General features: G+C 39.4%; 1 protein-coding gene across 2 annotated transcripts in view; it reads left to right on the forward strand.

Annotated features, from left to right (window-relative positions):
* mdfic (MyoD family inhibitor domain containing) overlaps positions 1-25,270 on the forward strand; it is a 48,093-nt gene that overhangs the window by 10,353 nt on the left and 12,470 nt on the right. For both annotated transcript variants that reach the window (XM_041780692.1, XM_041780691.1), the window contains exon 4: positions 20,451-20,819. In XM_041780692.1, the coding sequence (XP_041636626.1) occupies positions 20,451-20,819 (369 nt within the window). The remainder of the gene's footprint in view (positions 1-20,450; positions 20,820-25,270) is intronic.

The raw sequence follows: 25,270 nt of genomic DNA on the forward strand, positions 1-25,270 counted from the left end.
AATCTCTTGTCTTTAAAAAGTCATGTTTAATGTTGTATCTTGAACCCAGTGTCATGATACCTATCAGGAGTTCAGTGTATTTTACATTCAGGGCTTGCGTCACAATGTATTTTATCCTATCATATATGAATTTGAATCTCATGTCCTTAAAAATAGAATTAAAACTGTTAAACGTTGTGCTGAAGCCTTCAATGTGAACCCAACATCATGATAGGTGTGAGTTGAGTGTATCATTACATCCCAGTGTGCAGCTTTACATGCTGTGATTAACTCTGCTAGTTCCAATCACCAAATGTATTGGTTCACAGGAATGCCAACTACTACAACAGCTTGTTAGACAAAAAAAAAAAAAAAAATTACATTTCTGCCCTTCCTGCAAGGCCGTTGTAAGAGAACGGTTCCTCTGTGGCTCTGCCGTCCTGGGGGAGGAGGGAGAATCTTGTGGGGGAGACAGACATTCCTCAAGAGAGCGTTCTGGGTTTTCAAGCAGCTGATATCTCCTGCAAACAGGACTTCGGTTCTCCAACCCCTGCCTCAGAATAAATTACTACCACCCAGCCAGCACTAGTTCTAGGAGTTTAATCGTCACATTATTCACCAGATTGTCAAATACTTTTTTAAAGCTTCTGTGGTTGATAAAGATGACCTTACTACCTCCTGAAGAAGAGGGTTTTTTTTTTATCTCTGTGAAATTCTGTAGTGAGAAAGGAAGGTCAAATAACACGACTTTTTAAAGGAAGACATTAGTGTGGCCTTTGTGTGAATCCCTGATTGGGCGCTTTAGAGGCACACCTTCGAGGTTATTACCTGTGTGCAGATTTGACCTTTTGCAAGCGAATTTGTGACCCCTTTATAAATGCTGTAAAAAGGATTGTTTAAATGTTCGTACTTGTACCTTTCTTGCAGGAAAAGATTCCTCGACAGCCCAATAATTAAAGTTTATACACAAAACAATAAAGCATTATGATACTAGACGGTTGAGTGAGTGAGATGAGGATGAAACAAAGGGCAAGTGCCTCCTCATCATCATTTTCATTATCAGTACTGAAATATTTTGCTGCCCAAGTGTTGAATCAACATTCTTAGACTGTCACACGTTGCCTCATGTATATTCCAAAGTTACTTAAAGACTTTTTAACCTCATGCCAGTTTTCCTCTCCCTCAGTGTTTTTTTTCTTCTATAGGAAGCATACAGCAATTGTTGTTATGCAAGATTCATATCTTCATTGTAATCCTCTGAGCCCTGTCTCTGCAGAAATTATGTGTCTAAAGCAAAGACCTATTATAAACTGAACCGTAATTTTCAAGTGATTACTTACCAGTGGGTCATGGAATCAAAAACTGTATAAATAGGGTGAAATGCTAGTGTAGGGGTTGATTAAAATGGCCATTGTAATTCTACCTCTGTTGTAATTATTTTCTCATTGTCTTGCTGCAGATAGATTTCATATGGGAAATTTCAAGTGTGTTAATTAGCATATTTTACCCGAAGTGCCCAAGCCTATTCACTCTTAATTTTTTTTTAAGATATTCAAAATACTTGAGCCAAATGATTAGATATGCATACCTCGATCCATGGACCGCAGTCTCTTTTAAGTGCTTATACAAGATACTAGGCAACATATAGGGACTCTGATTATGTAGGGAGAGTGTTTTTCTTTCTTTATTGCAATTCTCCTCTATATTAAGGGTAATCTTTCCAAGTTGTTTTAACACTGATTGACCTCCTCGTTGTAAATGGTTCGTATTCAGAACATATTTGCAGTAGTAGAAGAAATCTTCAGACTTTTATCCATTTAAAATAAATACAGCAGTTAAAAAAAAAAACAAAGAAAGACAAGTCTTGCATCCAAAATTGTAGTAAAACTATATAAATATGCATTTTTTTAGCCACATCATAGAGGAGCTATTGGAAGAAGAAGCACGCGGTTTTGTCATGATATCGGTATCTGCAGATATTAACTAGTTAAGTATCTATATGAACATTTTTTTCTGATATTTACAGATGACATATTGGCCGTGCATATTGGCAGTATGTATCAAATATTGGCTTTTGGTATCTGTAAAATGTTGTACCATCAGGTGTAGTTGGTTTCCTAAGGCACCACACACTCAAGGAGGCCCGTCAATAGCCCTGAACATTTTGAATGAAGCCTCAGATGTAAAACTGCTACTTCTTTCTTATCTCCACTAGACTATCTTTGCACAGGAGACACTTGGTGTTCTTTACAATAAAAAATGTGTATATATTGGCATCAGTTTCAGCCAAAGTAAATTTGGAAATATTGGCATATAGGATTTTGGCCAAAATCATATATTGTGCATCCCTAAGGTATGCAACTTCACTGCTTCACTTCTCAGAATATAGTGGAATGCATAACACCAAAGACCAGAACAGCTGGGTTTGGTGCCACTCTTTAACCGCTTTTCTACATTGTTGGTGCATTTAAAGAAAACTGGAAGTTTACCATTAGTACTACTGTGACTGTTGAGTGAGGGTTTGACAGGAAACAGTCCTCAGCAAGGACAAGTGACAGGCGGAGGAGGGCAGAGCACGTTGTTGACAGGATGTTTGTCTCACTATAGGAAGACAACTCAACTACATTACCGTAGCTAGAAGATGCACACTCCATTTGGTGAAAACGGAAAGTTCTAGAAGAGTGACAGCTGAAATTATCATATGGGAGGACAGCTTTAACGTTTTTGCAGTGGGATATTAAAAAAATAGACTGCAGCTTGATAAGGAAGTGACTTATATTCCTGATTTTACAGTAACTAAGCTTCCGAGTAACTGTTTTGAAATTAAGATTGTCAAACTTTTCTTTACTTTGTCATACAGAACTCTTGAAACAACTCCATCTCTGGTGTTTAACTTTCAAAAGTATCCAAATTTACTTAGGATTTAAATATTGTATATTTTTTATCACATCTTTAACCCAAAGCTGTCAGGCGAAAGAGTAAGAGCATGGTCTGTGTTGCACAATACATTGACATCACAAATATGCCATTCACACACTGCGTCTATATAATTCTATTAATCCTATAACTGGAAATAATCAAGTAATAGTAATAATCTGATTTGACGTGATTACATGCACTTCAGAAATGAAATATCAGAAAAAAGTCATTTACATGATCCTTTCAATAATTGGATTTCTTTCCACAGTGGATGACAAAAGTCTATGACCCTGAAGATCTCATGTTCAGACCCACTCATGCTGTTTTATATCTTAGCTTAAGTGCTTTCTGGTGGCAGAAGATCTGTTCTATTATCCTTGTAAACCCCATCTTGACCATTTTTTAAAGAAATTTTCTCAAGTTTTTTTCATTTCCAATGCAGAAGAGGAAGGAATTTCATATCCTACATTTCACTGGGCATGAATTTTGTTTTAGCTTCACTCCAAAAATGCTGTGTACAAATGCTCTTCTGCTGCTTACCAAGTTTCAGTTTCTTCTTCCTCTTCCTCTTAAGTATTTTGCTCAAGCACAGATGTAGTTAAATGAAAGAAACCAGATTAAAAAATATGCATACTGCGTTTAACAGATATATGGACAAAACCTTGGGTTTGTTTATCTGATTTTTTCATACTTTAGTTTTAAACAGATATCAATATTGTTTAATATTAACTTGAATTGTATTGACTGTGACAAATCAGTTACAGACAAAGTCATAATTTGATTAAGAGAACTAATATTTTACATCAGTTCACTGTTTTTTTTAGATAGAATGCCAAGAAAATATGAAACTAAGAGATTAGATACTTTACTGTGGACTGTATATCTTAACATTTAGATAATTCATAGAGTATTTTGATGCACCTTTCATACTTCTTTCAACCTGATCTCTATTAAAGACTATGATAGACTGTTCAGCTGAGGTGTACTGCCTCTCTAACCAGTGTCACTAAAGACAGCATCACTGCCTCTCACAAGCTACTCACAGAGAAGGGAGCAAAAAAATCAGCTAGTTCAAATGAGAGCAGCACAGGGGGGATTACTTGGCCCCTAACAGGGTTTTGGCTCCAACATTAAGGTTAAAACCCTTTTCTATTACCGAGATCTCTGCTGATGTTGCCCCCGAAAGCCCTGGCCCCCTCGAGCTTCCAGCGTCTTGCCCCCTTCGTGTTTGCAGGTTCAGTGCCTCTCTGCGAGGTCATTCTGTCAGGCCCCCTCCCCTGATCATCCGAGGGTGACCAGGGACCGCGGGGATGACTCCCGTCCAGACTCACAGACAGCCACAGCTGACACAGGCCCCAGCGAGTGCAATACACCCCTCTCCATCCTCCATCCACCCCCTCTCTTTCAGGCAAGAGCTAAAATCGATACTGGCGTCTCTGTGTTTAAAAAGCCACTCAGAGGCAGACGAGCACCTCTGTCCCAGAGGCTGATCTCTCAGCTTAAGGCCTTGATTGGCATCCCGAAGATGCGAGGCGCTGACCCACAGCTGTCCCATTAGCAGAGGGTTAATGCTGAGATTGATACTGAGCAAATAAAGGAACTCGATGTGGGGGTATTTTGATAGACTGCCTATCCCCTCTCTGACCCAGAGTCAGATCTCAGCTTTATTTTGGCTTTTAGGGAGTGGTAGATCCTCATCACTCGCTCCAGCGGTGGATCGGCAGTCTATATTTATCCAGAGTCTGCAGTTGTCTCTAAGTTTTTGTATGCCTTTGTGTATGTGTACAAGTACAAGTATGCGCATGTGCATGCTGTCAAATTTCAAACAAGCGAGTTTCCTGTGGAACTTCTACTTCAGCGAGGAGATTTTGAAGCCGGTGGAATATTTGAGTCATCGATGTAACTGAAACTGAAAATACCCCCCTTTCCCCTCCCCGCTCACTCCTGCTCTGTTGCTCTGGTTTTGTTTTGAGTCGTCAGCGAAGGAGAGGGTGGAGCACGTTTTTGGAGTATGGAGCCTGGCAGCTCCCTCAGGCCTGCTCTGAGTCACGTCATAATTGATCTTTCTAGAAATTGTGGTAGCTAGCCGTGTAAAGCCTAAATCTGTGCAAGATGTGCAGCTTTTTAAAGATACTGCACTCCTCTTTTTTTTTTTTTTCTCCTCACTCACACTCCTTCTCCTCTTCTTGGATGGTAAGACACAGATGAGGGAAAATAAAAGGCGTTTGGCAAAGCTTAATGCAGAAACCGGCTTGTACAAATTCATCTCCGAAATGAGGAAAAGAAGAGAATAAGGCTCCATTTAGAGCCCCTCACAGCAGCCAGGTTTTGATGCTTTGAACACTCCTTGATGTCTTGCGCTGTGCTACATTAGCAGCACTCAAATTAGCACCATGCCAAATTCCACACAACAGTGGAGAGACCAGAGACTTCTGTGGTCAGAGCTTGGTAGGGGGGTGAGGTGAATGACGCCCTCTCAATGTGATTCATGTAAGAGAAAATGGCATCTCATTGGGCGTTTTAATGATTTAGATAGCAGTCAGACATATTAATCGGGGAAAATGTTCCGTTTTGAAATCAAAGGATAATTGATGACCCCCCCACCACCACCACCCCCATCCTCATCTCTCACACACACACACACACACACACCTTAACCAGCCTCATGCACTGAGTACGCTGAGAGGTTCGTCAAATCAAGCTCTTGTCTTTCAAGTTGCCTTTTCTACTGTAAAATGTAATTAAGCAGAACAAGGTCCGAGGGGGTTATTTTTTCCACTTAATCAGCAGCAAAATTTGAAATTAGCTAGTCCCTAACGCCCTGCTTCTCTCTTTGTTGCATGGAAGCGGTAGTAAAGGAGAAGGAGGGGGGCTTGGAAATAATATTAAGCTCTGTCTTCACGTGTCCCTTCCTTTTCAGCAGGTTTGGCAGAGCCAAGTTTGAATGACTGTCAAAGAGAATTAACATAAGAGAGGCCAGAATACTAAACCTACTAGAAAGACTGTGAGAGGTCTCACAATTTGACTGCTGGATCACAAACCCTGTTGTCTCTGATGATGATGATAGATACCCAATACAAAAATATAAACATTTATTGTTAGGATATATTTTTGAATAATGAAATAACACAAAATGTTGCTAATTCATGTAGATATTTTTTTTTCATTCCATATAAAAGCATGTATTTGCAATAGATAGCTCAATTTTGCCCCCCTCTCATGGTTAAATAATAATTCAAGTGTCATAAACAAAGTATTTATAGAAAATGCATTTTGAGAGTGGAATTGCCCCGATCGCTACAGAGTTTTGGTGTGAAAGCACGGAGACTTTGGCTCAGTTTTTTGCAGATAAGATGTTGTGCTATTAGTTAACGCAAAAAAATTAAGTGTCATCAAAGATTCACTCAGGAGAAGTATTACAAACTAAGCTAAATCAACACAGCAAAAGAAGTTTTAATCATTAAAGCATATTTTCATTATTGTTATTAAGGAGCCAGGTAAACCGCACCATAAGTACAAGTCGGTTGAACTAAGTATCAACCATTTTTTATCAGTTTAAACCAACAATCCCAGTCAGACGCTCAGTCTAAAGTCAAAGCAGCTGCCTGCCACTTGTAGCCACTGTAGCTGCTCTTAAAGACTACTGCCTCATTGCTACAATGCTCTTTAACCCAATTTCAACAACTGCTAAGTGCTGTAGCACCGATAACCTCTTATGGTGGTTTGACTCTATTTTGATCCTGAAAATAGCACTAAAGTCCAGTGGCTGTGTCAGGTTGTACTTGCATTTAAACAAAGTAATGTGCACTGTAAAACCAAAAAAGTTGAAAGTACGCTCTATATTTATTGGAACTGTGTAAATGTTTTAAGTAAGGGAAATAAATTTATCTTGAGCACATTGTAAGTTTTAATATATAATAGACATGTTTCTCATCCCATATGTCTTTCAGATATTTTAATTTTGGAAATTCATGCCACCCAAAGTCAGCTTATTGTATTGACTACAAGTTACAAAGACTGTGCACTTTGACCCAGGAAGTACTTTTCCACAGAGTCCAGGACATCATCCTTGCTAGTAGGGGTGTTCCAATTCTGATACCAGTATCAGAAATATGTCCATTACTGCTTAAAATGCAGGTATTAGTATTGGCAAGTACACAAGTTTGTGCACTGATCCGATAGCCTTTGGTTTAGCTTTATATTTTGCTTTGTTTAGCCATGCTGACTGCCTGCATGTTCTCTGAATGTGATCGTTAAAATTCATTTCAGACCAGCGCTGTCATACAGGACAAGAAGTGACACCGTTTATCAAAACTTAAAATAACTTTTGGACCATGAATTGTTGCCTCCTACTTATTTTTCCCCTTGAAGCTAGCTGTTGTGCTTTCCCATTGACGCTGTTGATGCCTTTGAATCCTTTTCGGCAGCATTTTCAGCGAGCCTGGAGCTCGTGCGACTTTTTGGGACCTTAATTATTAGATCCACACCAGTAAACGCAACATTCAACGTCTTTTTTATCCATTTTAATCAAATTATGATTGTTTATTACTGCTAGCTCGAATGCTAATGCAAATGCTAACCACCATATTGTGAGTGTCTGTCAGCCAGTTGCAGGCTGTTCTATAAGCATGTATGCTGCCTGGATAGAGCATAATATATATAGAGAGGCCAAGAGAGCCTTTGCTGCAGCCCCCTGTATTACTGTTATTTTTATATTCAGGAGTAAAACTTAATAATCAAAATAAAAACAACTTTAGGGTCACAGAGATGCTGTACATTATGATTCTATTTGTTAAGTCAAATGAGGGTTGTTCCGATACCAGTATCAGAAATACGTCCGATACTGCTTAAATTGCAGGTATCGGCATCGGCGAGTACATGAGTTTATGCACCGATGCGATACTGTTTGGTTCAGCTTTACAGTTTGCTGCGATTAGCCATGCTAACTGTTAGCGCTATAAACCGGAAATAGTTTCTCCTTGGCTGCCGTAGGCTTCCATTTTTAGTGCAGTGACAGCGAAGAACAACCAAGGGACCTGCTGCAGCTGCAAAGTATGGAGGCTGCGTGATAGTTTTTATCAGAATGTGATTGTTAAAATACCTTTCAGACTTGCGCTGTCGTACAAGACAACAAGTGACACAGTTTATAAAAAGTTAAATATCCGTTGAACCATAAATCGTTGCCTCTTGTTTTCCTCCTGAAGCTAGCCGTTGTGTTTTCCCATTCACGCTATTGATGCCTGTGAATCCCGTGCGGCAGCGTTTTCAGCGAGCTTGGAACTCGTGTGACTTTTGGGGACTTTAATGATTAAATCCACACCAGTAAACCCGATATTGAACGTTGTTTTGTCCATTTTAATCGAATTACGATCATTTATTACCGCTAGCTCGAATGCTAACCACCATATTGTTTCTCTCTGAGTGCCCGTCAGCCAATAGCAGGCTGTTCCATAATCACGTGATGCTGCACAAAATAACAGAAAGGAGAGAGAGAGTTCAACGCACTTAATGATTTATATAACTGTATACATTTAGTGCATATCTGTATACAACAATTGTTAATATGTGAGTTGTACGTTTTTTTTTGTATTTGGAAAAGTGCACTAAAGTTTGTATTTAAAAAAAAAAGAGTGATAGAGAGAGCCTGTGATGCAGGCTACTGTAGTATTATTTTAATATTTAGCAGCAAAACTCAATAATCAGCAGGAAAAACACCTTTAGGGTCGCAGAGACGCTGTACATTTACAATTCTAATAGTTGAGCCATGTTCTGAGTCAAATATAGATCTAAAATAATTTGTTAGTCTGAACAGTCATTTCAGATAGTTCAGACTGATACTGGATTAGTATCGGTATCGGCCGATACTATCAGAATCATATTGGAAGGAAAAAATGCATCAGAACATCCCTACTTGCTGGGTTGAAGTTGGTCCCTACAGCTGGGTCTGCTCCAACTGAGTAGGTAACTTCACTCATGGTGCGTAAGTATCTAATACCCAAAGACATTCTGGGAAAACGATGCCTAAGGGAATATTGCCAAATGATTTGAGTACAATGACAAAATCTCAGTGATTGAGTACTGTTTACTTAAAAATAAAACTGTTTTGGATTTTTTAAGTTAACACAACTCACCTTTTACTGTTTGGTCTTACAATGTGTGACAATAGTCAGCTTTGGACGCCAGCACTGCTAAAGTTAACCACATTCTGCAAACCAAATTTGCATCCTTATGGTGTGACATTGTTGACTGATGCAGTGTTAAGTTTTTTTATAGAATTTGTCTTTAAGCTTGTCAGCTTATTGCAATTTTAGTTTGTTTTATCAGATGGGAAATTATACACTTAGAAACATCTGTAGCTATTATTTTGATGTTTTTAGAATTATTTTTCAGTGTTTTTGTATCAAACCGATTTTTTTTTTTGTTGGTGCAAAATTTGCATGTTTAGTTGTACTTCTCTCTAGTAGAATAATGAGCTTTAATTCAGAAGTTTTCAGATAAATTTAGTTCATGAAACCACGATGAAGTGTTCATCACTGCCAAATTAGTGTTTTGTGATGTGCCGCTCTCTTTACATCAGCTGAACAGAGGTGATGTCAGAAATTGTCATTTAAACCAGCCCTTGATCAGCATCACAGAGCAGCACATGACTAAAAACAGCCTAAACCCTCCTCAGCCTGGTTTAATTCAACTACTAAACATCTAAAATTGGTCCAATAAATAGGCATTTTTTCTGTGAGCCAAAATGTTTGCAGTCTTTCTGGGTAGAGGTGATCTTATTTTCTTTGCCTTTTGTGCATCTTCTTACAATAACATTTTAAATGAAATTCTAGCCACTTGTAGGAGAAGTCAAACCAGCAGCTTTGTAACTTTTAATTAATCAAAGTTTTGTGAATGTGAAAACAGTCACAATCACTGCTGTGGTCTTCTTTCACAGGTCAGAAATTAGCAAACTGAGCCATACACACTGACTGTGCTGGAGAAGGGGCATAAAAACAGGCTGAAAAATGTGACGTTTCCTGCTTAAATGAGACGCCACACAATATGATCAGCCTTGACAGGTGACGAGAGCTAATAGAGTTCTGTTGCAGGTTAACAAACCCACAGACACCCACACACATACACAGAGCATGTCACTTTTGCTGATGAGGATCCAATATCAGAGCAGGTAATTTAGCAATCCTCAGCGGTCATCATCACCCGTTCCTTCGCCATCACCGTCAAATTATCTTGGATAAATAGAAAACATTGTGCTTGTGTGTATGAACTGACAATGCCGTCATGGCCGCGTGACGTCCAGCATCACATTTTTTAAAATATCTATTGAAACAAGTGACATTTCTGTTAGCCTTTGTCAGGTTGCTGTCCACTCTGCAAACGCCATGCCAGGAGGCTAATTTTCCAACCAAATGCTCAGTGTTGGTTGACATCTCCTAATTTGTTCTCATTTCACACGGCTGATATCTGCATTATATTGATGCTAATCACAGTTATGGGGTTTTGTTGTGCCGGGACACTTGAATGATGATCTTGGAGTCGCTTGTCTGTTCGTTCAGATGCATTTTTCCAGACAATAAAGAAAGTCCTTGTCCCGTAGTTTGGAAGGTCAAACGGTAAACGAGGCTTTGATACGCCCAAGGAAAATTTCAATCAGAGCCCTTTGTAATAACATTCATTGTACTATTTTTCCTCCCTCTCTCTCTTGCTGTCCCCCTCACTCTCTCCGCAGTATAATTCCCCTGGTTTTGCGTCTATAAATATGGCCAGGGAAGATGTATAATTTCTAATGAGAAAATATATCCCTTTGGATTGAAAGGCAGAGAGCTGTTCCACGTGCTGCTGTTTGTTAGGAGGAGAGATGATACCTCGGGCTGTTTTGGCAGAGAGAGGAGGAGGAGGAGGAAGGGGTGGTGGTGGTGTAGTGGTGGTAAGAGGAGTCTGGCTAGGTCATTGCACATTTGCAAATTAGCATTTCAATCATGCAGGTACATGGGCAGCCAAGCAGAAAATATACATGTTTTTCTAATACAAAGCACAAAAAGATAAACAAAACGCCGGCCATGTTGGAAGAATTAGCATTTCACAGCTAACTGTCACTAGATATTGTACAAGAAACTGTTTAGAACTCATAAGGAAAAATAAAGGTGCCTCTTCCAGCCTCATATTGTATTCAGTGTTAACTGACAAACTCGCAGCATTGTGTAATAACAGCTATTAGGAGATAAAAACAAGATGTGGATTGTGGTGTTTATTTGGCTGACATGATGTGACATTTGAATAACTGTATGCCCGCTATGATGGGCATTCTAATAAGCCTAGGCAAACACCTTTCGTCTCTCCTCTCCCTTTTTCTCTCCGTCTCTGGGGCATTAATATTAAAAAGGACTGAGCTTTAGAAACACAGAGCTTGTACGGTTGTTCAGTCCTCTCCCTGACTTACCTGCGACGATGGTGTGCAAATGAGAATCTCCATGCTGCCCTGTTTGACCTCTGTGTTATATTTTCATGTTCTTGACTATTTTAGAATTCTTGTTTATACAGCTCTGTTATAGTTGACATGCATGCATGCATATTTCTTCCTGTTAGGTCTGCCTCTAAGTGGGTATAACTGTGTGCATGTGTGGGCATGTGACATATGTATACGCTTCCCCTCTTCTTCCTTGTGTCTTTTGGGTGCAATTTCCAGCTCCCTCCTGTAGGACCTATTTTCTATGACAAAAAAAACTGAGGTGTTTATATACTCAGTTTTACATACAGAGCGATCCCCCACACAGCTCCTGCACAGCTCCAGCGCTCTCCAGGCACTCCGATTCTTGGTCCCTGTGTGGCGCAGCCGTTGAAGACTCAGTGACAAATGGCAATTATATTTGTGTGTTCTTCATGAATCCATCAAACACTGGCCTTTTAAAAATGCTCCCCAGATATTTGAGGCTGTCAGCTACTAGTAGCTGCGACCAAATTGGGATGCTGCTTAGACAGTCAAGAAGCACTCACCCCCTAGTTTCCCCAGTGATGTGTGTGACAGCGTGTGTAGGGGAGTACCATGTTTTATTCAACTACAAATGTACACTCTCAACAGTTGTTGATGTACTCGAAAGAGGGAGGTTACAAGTCCAATTTGAAGCGTGGGTGCATGCGTGTGTCCGGCTTTTCCTCCAAAACACGGTGTTTTATTGCTACCTGTCAGGTTGTGTGCATTCGGTTATCTCAGGACACCTACCTTTCTCTGCACAACTCGTATTATTCTTTGAAAAACTTGCTGGGAGTTGTTCGTATAAAATTTTGATGCAGGTTGTGTTTCCTGCTGTGCTATAGGAACAATGCAACAGTGGTGCGTCTGTGTTCATCCATCAGGGGGAGGCCCAGCTCTTCTCCGCATTTTTCAGCTGAAATCTCAAGTGCAGAATTAAACTGATGTTAAAAGTTAATTGTTTTCAGCACATCACTTTATGTCCAATTTTGTGTTAACCTGTAGTAAAAGCTGAAAGAAGCGGCACATAGACTAGAGTTCAGTGGTTTGGTAGAATAATCTCATTGCCACTTCACAATCACAACTGTGATTGTGATTTGCAATTATTTCTTAAGTTCCCCAGATTGTGTATCAACAAACATAAGCAATAAATAATTCAATATTATAACCAACACAATATTAGATGGATAAAAAAATAGTTTGTTTTTGCCTGTAGGCCAGGCCTATCAATAATGATTAAATTAGATGATGCAAGAATCAATATCACTATTTTATCTACTTCAATCACAGTATAAAATGACAGATTTTTCCAACTTACTGCCTTGTAAGCAATGATCATGAACACATAGCAAAGTTCTGCCATAAAAGTTTGGTGTAAATATCAAGAAGTGCTGCACAATTCCTATAATAATGTGTGATTGCAATTATACATAAATGGTATCATGAGTCTACTTGCTTGGTTATCAAGTCATATACAGAAAAAAATGATAGCTAAGAGTGTATTTCCCAACTCAAAACATACGGATATTAAGTTGCATAAAAAATTACAGTCCTGGATTATAATAACTCTATATTTTCCCCCCAGAATAAATGTTTTTTTTTTCCTTTTTAAAAAATAAAGGACCTTTCTGCAAGCATTTTTAGACCTTTCAGTTACATTATTGTGATTGCAATTAAATTAATCATGCAGCACTACAGTGCCTCTTACTTTTAGTTACATTTTAGGTATTTTCACTCTTGAAAGTTTTAGTTTATAAGTTTAAGTTGACAAAAACTGTAAAAACATTTTAGTCCACTTTTAGTGTTTAAAAAGTCCTTACATCTTAGTCTGTACTTTTTGTGAATGCATTTGTTTTCTTTTAGCCATTTTAATCAGCCCCATCATATAATTGATATTACAGTAAAATATTCATATTAAACACCGTCATTATTTCCTAGATGTAAAACATAACTAACATTTACTACTCAAATAACTGTAAGCGAGTAGTTTTTTGAGGTACTTATGCATTTTTTTGTACATTTTGAAATGGGTACTTAGACCTCTACTTAAGTAGATTTTATTCAGAGTAACTCTACTTTTACTTGAGTACAAAATTCTTGTACTTTTTCCACTTCTGTTGACTAAACAGTCACGCATAGTGAGAGAATTATTTCAACATCCCTAAACAGCTAATGACTACTGGTTTTCATGAGAGCCACCTTTGCACCATGAATGAAGTAATCTGCTGGGTTAGAGATCCCTCCTGTGACTTTAGGTGGCCCTTAGGGATGCATAGTGATTATTCTTCAGTGGTGTGCCTTGCCTTGCTATGACGTGGACTCTGCTTTTATTTTACTTTATTACAGAGGTGTGATTTTACCTTTACAACCTGGGTAGAGAGTTATTCTTTGTTGTTCTTGCCGATAAGTAAAGATCAGACTTTATTGTACTGTTTCTCAGGGGCTACTCAGTACTTGAAGTGTCCTTTAAATTGAATCCTTCTTACTTTTACTTGAGTAGGGTTATAGACCGGTACTTTTACTTCTACTTCATGAATTTTAACCACAGTAATTCTACTTTTACTTGAGTACAGTAGTCATGTACTTGTTCTACCTCTGGGGTTTCCCACAGAATTTAGTAAGACTATGGTGGGGGGAATGGTCTAAAGGGGTCTGGAAACATGCTCACCAGGAGAAAAATGTTTACATTTTAAATGCATCAATCTTATGCATTGTGAGAGAAAAATTAAGAGGCCAAATCTATGAAAAACTTTGCTATCTTAAACATTTTTTGCTATTGTAGTAATCAAACCAGAGGTGCACTGATTACAACATGATTCGCCAATTCCAAAGGATTTTTTCTGGTTTGACCTCATAAATATTTTGGATGATACATATTGTCTTTCCTTGAAAAAAAAAAAATGTTATTAACATCAGATTTTATTTTCATAACGTTCTTTCATGTCAGTAATAAAACACTGACTGTCTATTAACTTTCTGTGTTGTGTCAGCTTTACGTCCAGCATGCAGAGGTGTGCACCAACTACTGGGCAGGCCAACATTCTTATAGTAGACAACTGTATGGAAATATTAGCCTATGGCTGGCCGTCATAGTCTAGGTAATTAATAGGAAACACTGACTATCAGTATCAGTATAGTCTTAGTGAGTCTTCCTCGTAGAAAAAAAAGGTAGCTGCTGAACATTTTTAGTCATAATTTTAGTCGAGGACATAAAAACTGGTGTAAACTTGTGATAAAAGGCTGTACATGAACAACAAGGTTTTCTTTTGCCCGTCTGATCTTTTTTTACTGCAGTGTATGGACAGTCAAAGTTTCAAATTCTCCAACAGGACTTACTCTATCCCTCCTCTTTCTCATTATGTCTTCATTTGTCTCTCAGTGACTGTACAAGTCTGTCATTGCCATTTTTGACAGTATCATCATTATCATGATCAATGATTATGAATATCACTCCACTGTGTCCATTCGTCTTAGTCGCCTTATTCATCAGGATAAAAATAAAGTATGGGACTGTGTTAGGACCATCCAAGAACCTGCCACTGAAACACACATCTCTGCAGACTTGAACCACTTTTTGGGTCTTCTGCAGTGTGTCAGAAACCCGAGTCGCCGCTTATGTACTCTGGGTTTTACGTGGTGGTTTCTTAATGACTATTTATACTCTGCTAAATTGAAAGCTTGACTTCCTCAAAAGGAAAGGTAATTATGCCTCCCAGTCTGCTTCAGCCTTTTTGAGCAGTTGTGTGGCTAGTTTGTTTAACCTAAATGGCAGACATGACTGTTTTATTATACGAGATGTTCTGGTGGTTTTTAAGGTGATTGATTTGTTATGAAGTGTCATCCTTTGGACAAAAGTTTGCTGGGTTGATTGACATAAAAAAACAAACTCAAGACTCTATATTGTTAGCTGCAAGTTGTGTTTGCATGTCCGAAAGATTTTTTGTAATAAATTAGGACAAGTTTATTATTGGCTGAAGACACAGATTTCCCCTGTCAGCACCTTAAAAAGCAACTTTCAGGTTCATTTTTATACATTAATACCTTACCTTGTCTAATGATGAATGGTGAATTAGTTAATCTCTCTAATTTAAAAAGTGAAGGCGCAAATTTAGAGGAAAAACTGCGTGTTTTCCCATAATACGTCATTAAAGCCCAATTCAGATCTAAAATTTGTGATGAGATGAGTTAAAACTGGCAGCTGTGTATGATGGCAACTCAGCAGCTTTTTTAAAGCCTGTCAGTTCACACTGCTGAGGCTAGAAGAGACAATGCATCTAAAGTGCTTAAAAAGTCTGTCTTAAAGAAGGACAGTATCGCACATTAAATGTTTTTCCCCCTGTGTCTTGATCATCTTAATGGTGATGTGTAACATCAGACTGTGGGACTTGTGCTCATCACTCATTCCTTTGTCATTACTATTCTAGTGAGACGGTGAGATTTCACAACACATATAAACAGAAAATTTTAGTCTTGCTCAGTATTGTTATAACTGAAGTATCTGCTGAGAATAATACTTTTTCCAGAGGTGTTTATCAGGCTTAAGTTTCCGTGTGAAAAGGAAAAAAAAAAAAAAAACAAAGATGTAAACATTTTCAAAATTCACAGCATGATTTTATTGAAAAATATATATTCCACTTAGAGCACATATTTGTTGGCCTTTTATAGCCTTCCAGAATGAAATTTCCATTTCACATGTATCTGCTTGCAATGTAAAAAAAAAAAAAAAAAACAGCTGTTTGCAGTCTGAAAAACTGAATTGTAGGCAACAATATTAGAGGACTTACATCAAGTTGCAACAGTCCCCAGCAATGTTATAAATTAGACTCTTTATGTCAAGAAATTTGGTCTGGATTGGGCTTAAATGGACCTGCATTCTCTGACTCTGGCTTAGCTCAATGTGCAGAAGTAGGTTGTAGTGAGTCTGAGCCATCACTCAATGTTAAAATGGTTTGTTATAGTTGCTCACATTCTAACTGAACAGGACATTGAGTCCTGCTAAGCCTAGTTACCTAACAGGAAAAGAAATTGAGCTCTTTGCCTCCATGCTTTTTGTAAAGTTGAAGAGATGGGACTTTGTTTCTGAAGTGGTCACAAACAGGACCAAAAGCAAGTGTTTTTGTGCAGTGTCGAGGGAATTTGCTCAGACAGACAGCCACTGACACTGACTCCACTCAGAGGTGGGCTGTGGTTGTGGCTGTGACTCGTTGTAAAAAGAGCCCCTGTAAATACTGTGACGCTCTGTTATCAATGAACTTTGCTAGCTGTCGATCCACCAAATCCCAATGAATGATGCAGTAAATGGTTAATGGGCTTGAGCTTGTGTCGCTCTTTTCTTGTCAACTGAATACTCAAAGCGTCTTTACACTGCAGGTCAAACCTACCCATTCACTCAGCATTTACACACTGATGGTAGAGACTGCTATGGAAACCTGGCCATCAGCATTAGCTAATCCAGTACAAATGCATCCATACACATTTACATGCCACCAGTGAGTCAGTCAGAGCAAACTGGGGTTGAGTAACTTGACTGACTCGACCTACTGAGCCACACCCCTACATGATTAGCACATTTCATTTCTGACAAATTCTTCACAATAAAACTCCTCAAATGTTTATTTATACAATGGCTTTTATTATGAAACAATCTCAAGTCAAACCCAGTTGATCCATTGGAGCACGCAGCTTGTGTTTAAGCCCCAGACAGGCTGAAAGAGGCGCTGTGCAAAGCGAGCACCCTAGCTGTATGTTGTGATTACAAACATCAAACTTGGAGAGATTATTACTGGGTTTCATGTTAATTACACTCAGGGTTGAGCTAACATTCAGTTGGTTACCTGGCATGTCTGTAGTGTCAGTGAAACATGCCGATGACAGACTGGGCTGTTGTCTGTCACACTATTATGTTACAGGTAGTTTGAGTTATCAGTAGCATTGGTTATGCCTTGCATGTGCATTACAACTCAGAACTGATGATGTGGGTGTTGCAATAATCCCTTTTGTGGCAGAAATTATACTTGTGGTGGTTTTAACACCAGTTTACTGCCCATCACTAGCAGTATGTTGTATAAAAAATCATCACTTCCTCTTGAAATGTATTACTTGATATTCCTTTATTATAGCTGCTGGGCCATGTTTATTAAAGCTTATTGTGGATGAGATAGTGTATTGCAACCATCATCCTTAAGTGCATGAGTACAGGAGTATATCTGCAGCAAGCAGCTGCAGAATAATGTTTAAAAGACAATGCAAAAAGCTCAATTTCTAACGTGAAATGTCACAACTCTTATAGTGCATTTATATATAAATAGACACCTCTCTTGAGCATGGATAGTGAAAGCTGCATCACATTACCACTTAAGTTTGATATGGATTTGATGCACCTGATTAGGACTTTGCCATTAATTACAAAGTTGTCGTCTTTCTGTAAAGGGGTAACTTTGTTGGTCATTCAAGTGCGGCCTTCAGTGTTGCGGATGTTGGTGAGCATACTGAAGTGTGTGTTCCTAGTTCTCCAGCATTAAACAAAACACGAGGGGAAAAATGCAAGTTGCATATATTAAAAATGATTGAAAATGGACCAAAATGCAGCTGTCAGGGGTAAAACTGAACAACAACAGATGAGGCATACTCTGGATCTTCTTGTTAGCCAGCGTTAGTCCCTCCCCACATTGTCATGGGCAGCCTGCAAAGCTTTTGTCTTTTAGAGAAGAAAAATCCATCAACCTGGTCTTAAATCACTGCATAATGAATTCTAGTCTGCGCTACCCAGTTGTCTAATTCAAATTGCATGGAATCCTGATCCCCAAAGTCTATATTTGTTTATCCAAGCTGCATGCAGGAGCCTGAATGAGGAGAAGGCAAAAACCCAGCGTGCGTATTTAATTGCTTTGTTTTACATCCACATTCACGTCCGGCCTCTCCCAGGGTGATGTGTTGTTAAAAAGGCGCTAGGCCCTGATTCCCACACACTCACCCTGTCTTGTTAACTGTAATTGCACTTGTTGGTGAGCTCCAGAAAGAAAATAGAGATGGAAAAAATGAAGTTTGCATCCATGTTGGAAAATGTGTTTATTCCCGGACAACTAAAACTCAGCTTATGCCATGCAGCTGTTGAATAAGACTGAATTTGGTGAAGGATATACCATATATTTAAGGTATATCGATGGAGTAGGACAAAGAATAAGTATGGTTCACACAGACAGACTTGAAAAGAGATGAATAATTCACAAACTCTCAAGTTCACTGTGCACTGTCGCTGCGTGCACATGCACAGCGTTCAGATGTGCAGGGAAGGTAATGTAGAAGTAACTCCCAGTAGAGCTGAATGTGCAGGTGTTCCTCTCAGTAAAATGCCACCTCCTTTAGTCACTCACATCCTTCGCCTTCTCTTCTTATCAGACAGGTCGCTGTCTCCTGACTTTCCGAGGCTGTCACACATCCGCTTAGAAAGACTAGTGGAGGCCATCTCTGAGCTTTTCAGAGGAAAGGAGATCATTACCGTTGCAGACAGCAGCTATTTTGTATATGCACAGTATCACAGGCTCTCTTTCTCTTTCTTGCTGCATTAATCTCTTTTTTCTCACACTGTCTCAACTCACCTGGGTGCTGCTCCCACAAATGTCTATCTGCCTGCAGGGCTGGCTTTTGTGAACCTGTCACATATAAGGATCCTATATCTCTCACTTCTTTCTATCATGCTGGGATGAAATGTTTGCCATATGATCGATTTTATCATGTAAGGGAATGGTGGTAAGATTTGCTGAGAATTACTTGGCTGAAAGTGGTGGTGTGTCTCCATTGCTAGGTTTAGTTTGTAAGAACTATCTTCACAAGCTTCAGCAGCTTTATATATGAGTGAGAAGTATGAAGTGTGAGGCACAGACAAAGTTGTTTTCAGTTGAAATAAAGTTAGAGGCTTCTTAAGCATTCAAGACAAAGGAAGACTCGGAATCTACACATCTCTCTCCACTGCACAAAAGAGACTAGAAATATAAGGTTGGTTATAAAACAATCAGGAATACCTTTTTATGCACAATAATTTCATTTTTGAAATTCTGATGTAGGATTTTGGCCGCTCAGCAGTCCTGGATCTTCTTTGTAGGATGTTTTGTTTTAAAATGCCTCAAATGTTTTCTGTTGGTGAAAGATCTGGGCTGCAGACAGGCTGGTTTTGCTCTCGGACTAGATGCAGGCTTTTGATCTGTGCACTGAAAACAAGCTGGATGGTCAGGACACGGTGTCTGACCACAGAACAGTTGTCCATTTTGCCTCAGTCCATTTTAGATGAACTTTGAGAAAATGGTGGTGTTTTTGGATCTTGTTCACATATGGCTGCTTTGTTGCATGATACAGCACAAATACAACTTGCATTTGTGGATGGCACAGTGAACTGTGTTAACAGTCAATTATTTGTGGAAGTATTTCTGAGCCCATACAGTGATTGTAAGTACAGAATCATGTCTGTTATTGATGCATTGCTACCCAAGGGGCCTGAGCATCCAACACTGACCTTTACCCTTCCCCTTTTCTTTTTTTTGCAGATTGGTATATATCTGCCCATCTTTACTTCTGAGAGACTCTGCCTCTCAAAAATGCTCCTTTTTTTTTTTACCCAGTGGTACCGCTGACCTGTTAACCTATTTAGTTGCAAAATGCCTCTTCAGCTGTTTCAGAAGTATCACTTACTTTTCTGGGTTTTCTGTTGCTTGTCCCTACTTTTTTGAGATGTGTTGCTGCCAAATTTAAAATGAGCTTATGTTTTTCATGGAATGGTAAAATGTCTCAGTTTTGACATCCGGTGTGTTGTTTATGTTCTATTATGAATAAAATATGAGTTCATGAGATTCGCAAATCAGTGCATTCTGTTTCTATTTACATTTTACACAGTGTCCCAACTTTTTGGAATTGAAGTTTTGGCATCCCAACCATCAAATTTCAGACTTTCCAAACGTGAATAGATACTTGAAATGTGAAACACTGCAGGGAAACTGTCCTTAAATACTAATTTTATTAATTATACTTGCTCTACACAGCCCACTCTTTACTGAACATGAGTGAAAATATAATCTTCTATGTCTCCCTTCAGCCCAGCCTCAGTCTGAGACTCAGCATGTGCCCTCAGAGCCTGCCGGGGGAGATGCTGCCAAGGACCAAAATGGTTTTCTCCACAATGGCACCGGCACTCCCGCGCTTAGTAACGGCAACGGAATCCACCCAGGCATCGGCGGGACCGGGGCCACGTGCACATGCTCCTGCGGTGCCAACATCGGCAAGGGTGCCACAGGCGGGTCAAAAGCAGCTGCGACAACGACGGAGCAGCCCAGGAAGCAGCCGTCGACACCGGTGTCAACAAGGATGCAGAGAAAACTGAGATCGAGCTTGTCGGTCAACAGTGACAGCAGCAGACGCAGCAAAGGCAGTTCTACAGGGTCACAGAAACCTCCTTTACCTGAAGGTGAGTATCAAATAAGAGTCAAGGATGATTGTAAGAGAGCAAATCAACATTAACTCTCAGACTAACTGTTCTAACACTTGTTTGCTTGCATGCTTTCTTTCTGCATCATATCATCAATACTTTGTAAAATCATTCCTTTAGTTTATGGAATCAAGGCCATTTTTGTGTGCTTTTTCAATCATTCATAACTTGCACGAGTTAATTGACAGGGTTGCTGCAGATCCTTGAAAAGTCTTAAAAGGTGTTTTTTTTTTTTTACCTCTTAAAAGTCTGAAATATTAGATGGTATTTTCTTCAAGACTTGTTTTTAATCCTATCCTTTTTCTAGTTGATGATTTGTTTTTCTCTTGGTTATTAATGCCTGCCCAGAAAACACCAGGAATAAAAGGTGGCAGCAATGTTTTGGCTGTACAGTGAGCATTAAAAGCTCTCTTTAAGCGTAGACATGCTTGCTCATGTCACCTGCTCTCTGTAGAGCAGTGTGTCTTGATATCTTATCATTAAATTAATACCCAGAGCTCTAGCTTGATATGTTATAGTAAAATACAGATCTCTATCAACAAATCAGCGTTAAACGAAATCTGTAAAAAGCTCAGACGTACTGCTACTAACATAACTGGTGTATTAAAGACTCATTCACAGTTGGCATGCTGTAGTCAGAGTTTCTGAGGTTTTAAACTTGTAAAGTGTATCATTTAAAAATTAGGTCTGTCAAGATTAATCAAGTTAAACATGATTAATCAAGGTTTACAATTAGTCATCTGAACACTTTCATGCCCTCCTATTGGGTTTTCAGTCCATAATGAGTTCCTTTTTTTGTGCTTGAGTTCACGTCATAATCTTCCATTCATCTATGAAGGCAGGCCTGTGTTCAAACAGGAATTCAGTAACCCTTAGTTAAAGACACTTTAAAGATCCAAAATGACACAACAGTTTAAAATGCAAAATTGTGAAATTTTTAAATGCCAACAAAAGGGTGCGATTAATCAGGACAAACCACAGAAATTATGGGATTAAACGCGCTTGAAAATGTAATGTTTTGACAGCCCTAGTTTTGAGTGAAGCTACTTGAAAATGACTGAAAAACAACAAATTTAAGCTCTTGGTAATTTTTATTTAATGTTGACTAATACTATTTTTGTATTTTCCTCATATATACCTGAATTTAGACAGCAAGTTATATGTTAATATTCTCGAGAATACAGAGGGATTAAGTGCCCATTATCCCTTTTTTTAATCTTTTTTTTTACCAGTTTTGTTCATAAAATAAAAGGTCATTACACCACATTTAAAGGAAAAAAACTTTAAAATTAAGCAGCTAAAAATTCAAGAAAAGGAATGATTAATTGTATTGAAAGTATACACAAGAACAAACAAGACTGTCAGGGGTCTTCTGAAGGGCCTTTTTTGTCGGGCTCAGCTGAAATAATACCTCTTGATATATTGATAATAAACGCCTCCATTCTCTCACCTTTTAATGATAGGAGTGCATGATCCCTCATATTTATCACTCCCGTCGTCCAAATGACATCTTACCCCGCACCCGTGGCTTTTATTTGCCTTAACAACAAGTCAGAGGGTCCGTTTGCCATGCGGGGAAGCCGTCACTTTGTCAGGTGCAAGGCCGAGGTGAGTCCAGTAATGAAGGCGGTCTGCTGGTCCTTTTTCCATCAGGGAGATAGGTGTGACCGTCTAACGAGGCCTGAGAGCACAGGGTGCCTATTAAAAGTCGTGACCAGCCGTCTTTGGGCCCCTTACGGCCCCTCACACCTCTCTGGGCCCTCTCTGGCTCTCCCTACATCTCGTCAGCACCACCTCTGGCCCTCATTAACAAGGCCCCGTCGCATCCTTCCTCCGACTATGCACATGTGCTTGTATTGTGTGGGCATGCGTGTGCTCTGTAGCGTGGACAGTGTGGGGGTTAAAGCATTTCTGACCCGTTCATCCAACCCTTGGCCTCTTCTGTTTTCCTCTTTTGGGAGGGGATTTTACTCCTGGGTGAAAGGGGAAACAGAATATGTCATGTGATTAAAAGATTTCTAATGGTCAGATTAAGTTTAAATGAAGTGGAAAGACAGATCTTTATTTGATGTTGTTTGCTTTAAATGTGCATCAGATGGAGTTGCAGGCAAAAAAAGCAGCACTCAACTCAACCACAACACCTCCTCAGATAAGGTGGGATTCATCACACAACATCTTAATTGCTAAAGAACAGAATAAAGAGGGTGTAAAACACAACAGCATCTCAACAAGTCTGTCTCATTATGGCTTTGTGTTGCTTATTTGCAGACGCAAGAGCTCTCAGAATCAATATGTTCGCTCTCAACTATTTATTTCCCCCCGGAAAACAGCCAAGCTGTGGTGTTTGAATGTTTACACGGATTAACATAATCTGTTTGCCTGTGAAATTAGCCTCCTAAACAGCCCCCTGAACACAGGAAATAAAAGGCGTAAAGCTAGTTGAAGCTAGCTCTGGGGATTCTGCGGCTCCCTGTGTTTTCTTGGCACATGCCGTTGGCGGCGTAGCCAATCTGTGATAACACCGCTGCTTCTGAGGAGTCATTTACCCACATTGTTTTTGTTCAGCGGGGCGGGTTGTCAACTCTTGTCATCCAGTTTGAGTTTTTTGTTAATTGTGTGTAATCAGTTAAGGGCTTCAAGCTGCTTTAGCCTCATTTAGAGATTTAGAGCCAAAGCCGTGAGCATGCTATGCCTCTGATGTATTTGTTTGTATTGTGTAACTCCTCTTACTTTTACTTTTCCCTCATACATTATAAACAGGCCTGCTTTGGAGTGCATGTTACAGACCTACAGACCACATCCTCTGTCCTCTTTTACCCTTAGGTGCCTTCAGTGCATTCCCGTGGCCACCAAGGCTTTTCTCCTGATCAATCTCTCTCTCTTTATCTCCGTCCGTCTAGCCATCTTGCCCTCTCTCTCCCTCTTTGAGAGTTTGAATGTTTTGCACAGCTTGCCGCTCTGAGGCCCATCCAGCTTGTTTTGTGTCATGCCGCTCCCTTTTTTTTGATGTTAGCTTTCCAGATGTCTCAAACTATTTCCTCTGAGGCGCCGGACGCTGTTTTTTTGGCCCTGCAAACTGTGGGCTTCATCGCCGCGCTCTGACATTAAACAGGAGCAGTGTCAGTGTGTGCTGTTCTTGTCTGTCTGTTGGTTGGTTTCACTCTGTGTCTCTGTCTGCCCTTCTGTCTGTCTCTCTCTTGTTTTCATGGAGATGTGCCTTGCGTCCAGCTCTCTCTTGTGTACAGTGTACGACCCCCCCCCCCCCCCCCCCCTTCTCCACCCCCTCTTCTTACTGGCTTCTGTAAGATCCAGACTAATCGCTGGTGTTGAATTATACATCCAAGTGAATAGCTGAGATGGCCGGCTGCTGCTTAATGCCTGTGTACTGTGTTTATATCGTATTCACAGTCCGCTGTTACATTCTCAACACTGGCATGGCTATACCCTCTGGGTCCTTCAAAGTTTGTTAGGATGAACTTTGAGGTTTTGTGCATGGGGCTGTGGCAGGGCAGCATTTATTAACATATCGGCTTTTGTAGCACTCGAACGGGCAGAGCAGGATAGTGGATATTAGTAAGGCCCAATGAGGTGGAAAATGCTCTTGACTGAGGATACTTTCTAGCAATTTTTTTTAGGAATATCCCATTGAATACAGTTATTCCCCCACAGTTCATCTGGCGCAGTCGCCTGCCACCCCTCCAAAATAAAGGCATGAAATACTTCCTTTACAGACTTTAGGTAATTTGTATGAAACTTTTTTATTTTCTCAGTGCTTGGACATCTTAAACTGGTTTCACTGTCCCACTGTGACAATTGAGAAGTAGATTTTCAAATCAAATGTGCCTTGAGCCTGTCCTTTGTTGACATCATTTTCAGACATAGACCCAGCGCTCTGATGTTAATTGACCTGCTTAACAAATTCTGCATACTGCAGGTTACTCATAGACAACACTCGTTCATAAAGTTTCCTGCAAGTTTTTCAAAGTTTTTTATAAGCAATAAGGATGCAATGAATTGTCAACAAAATTTGGTGACAAAATTTGTCAGTGGCAAATTTCATTGTTGATTATTTGGATTTGTGTTTTCCCAGCATGGAGATTCATGAGGAATGAGTCGTCTCACATCTTTGCAATCTTTGCTCAGAATTACAGTGCTTAACAAATTTATTAGACCACCACCCAAAGTAAGGTTTATGCCACAGCTGCCCTGAATTAACAACATTGGTAATTACCAAAATCATTTTTATGTTTCTGCAATGGTTAATACACCAATATGTAGAAGCTTTTCAACCCAAATTATATTTTTAATGCTAAAATATAGTTATTATTGTTATCCATGAATTAAAAAACTTTACTGATTTACAAAAAAACTGAAAAAATAGTAAAGCACATTATTATTTCTTGATTAATGTGTCAAATTATAGTTATTTA

The sequence above is a fragment of the Cheilinus undulatus genome, linkage group 23, assembly GCF_018320785.1.
Source record: "Cheilinus undulatus linkage group 23, ASM1832078v1, whole genome shotgun sequence".
Lineage (NCBI taxonomy): Eukaryota > Metazoa > Chordata > Actinopteri > Labriformes > Labridae > Cheilinus > Cheilinus undulatus.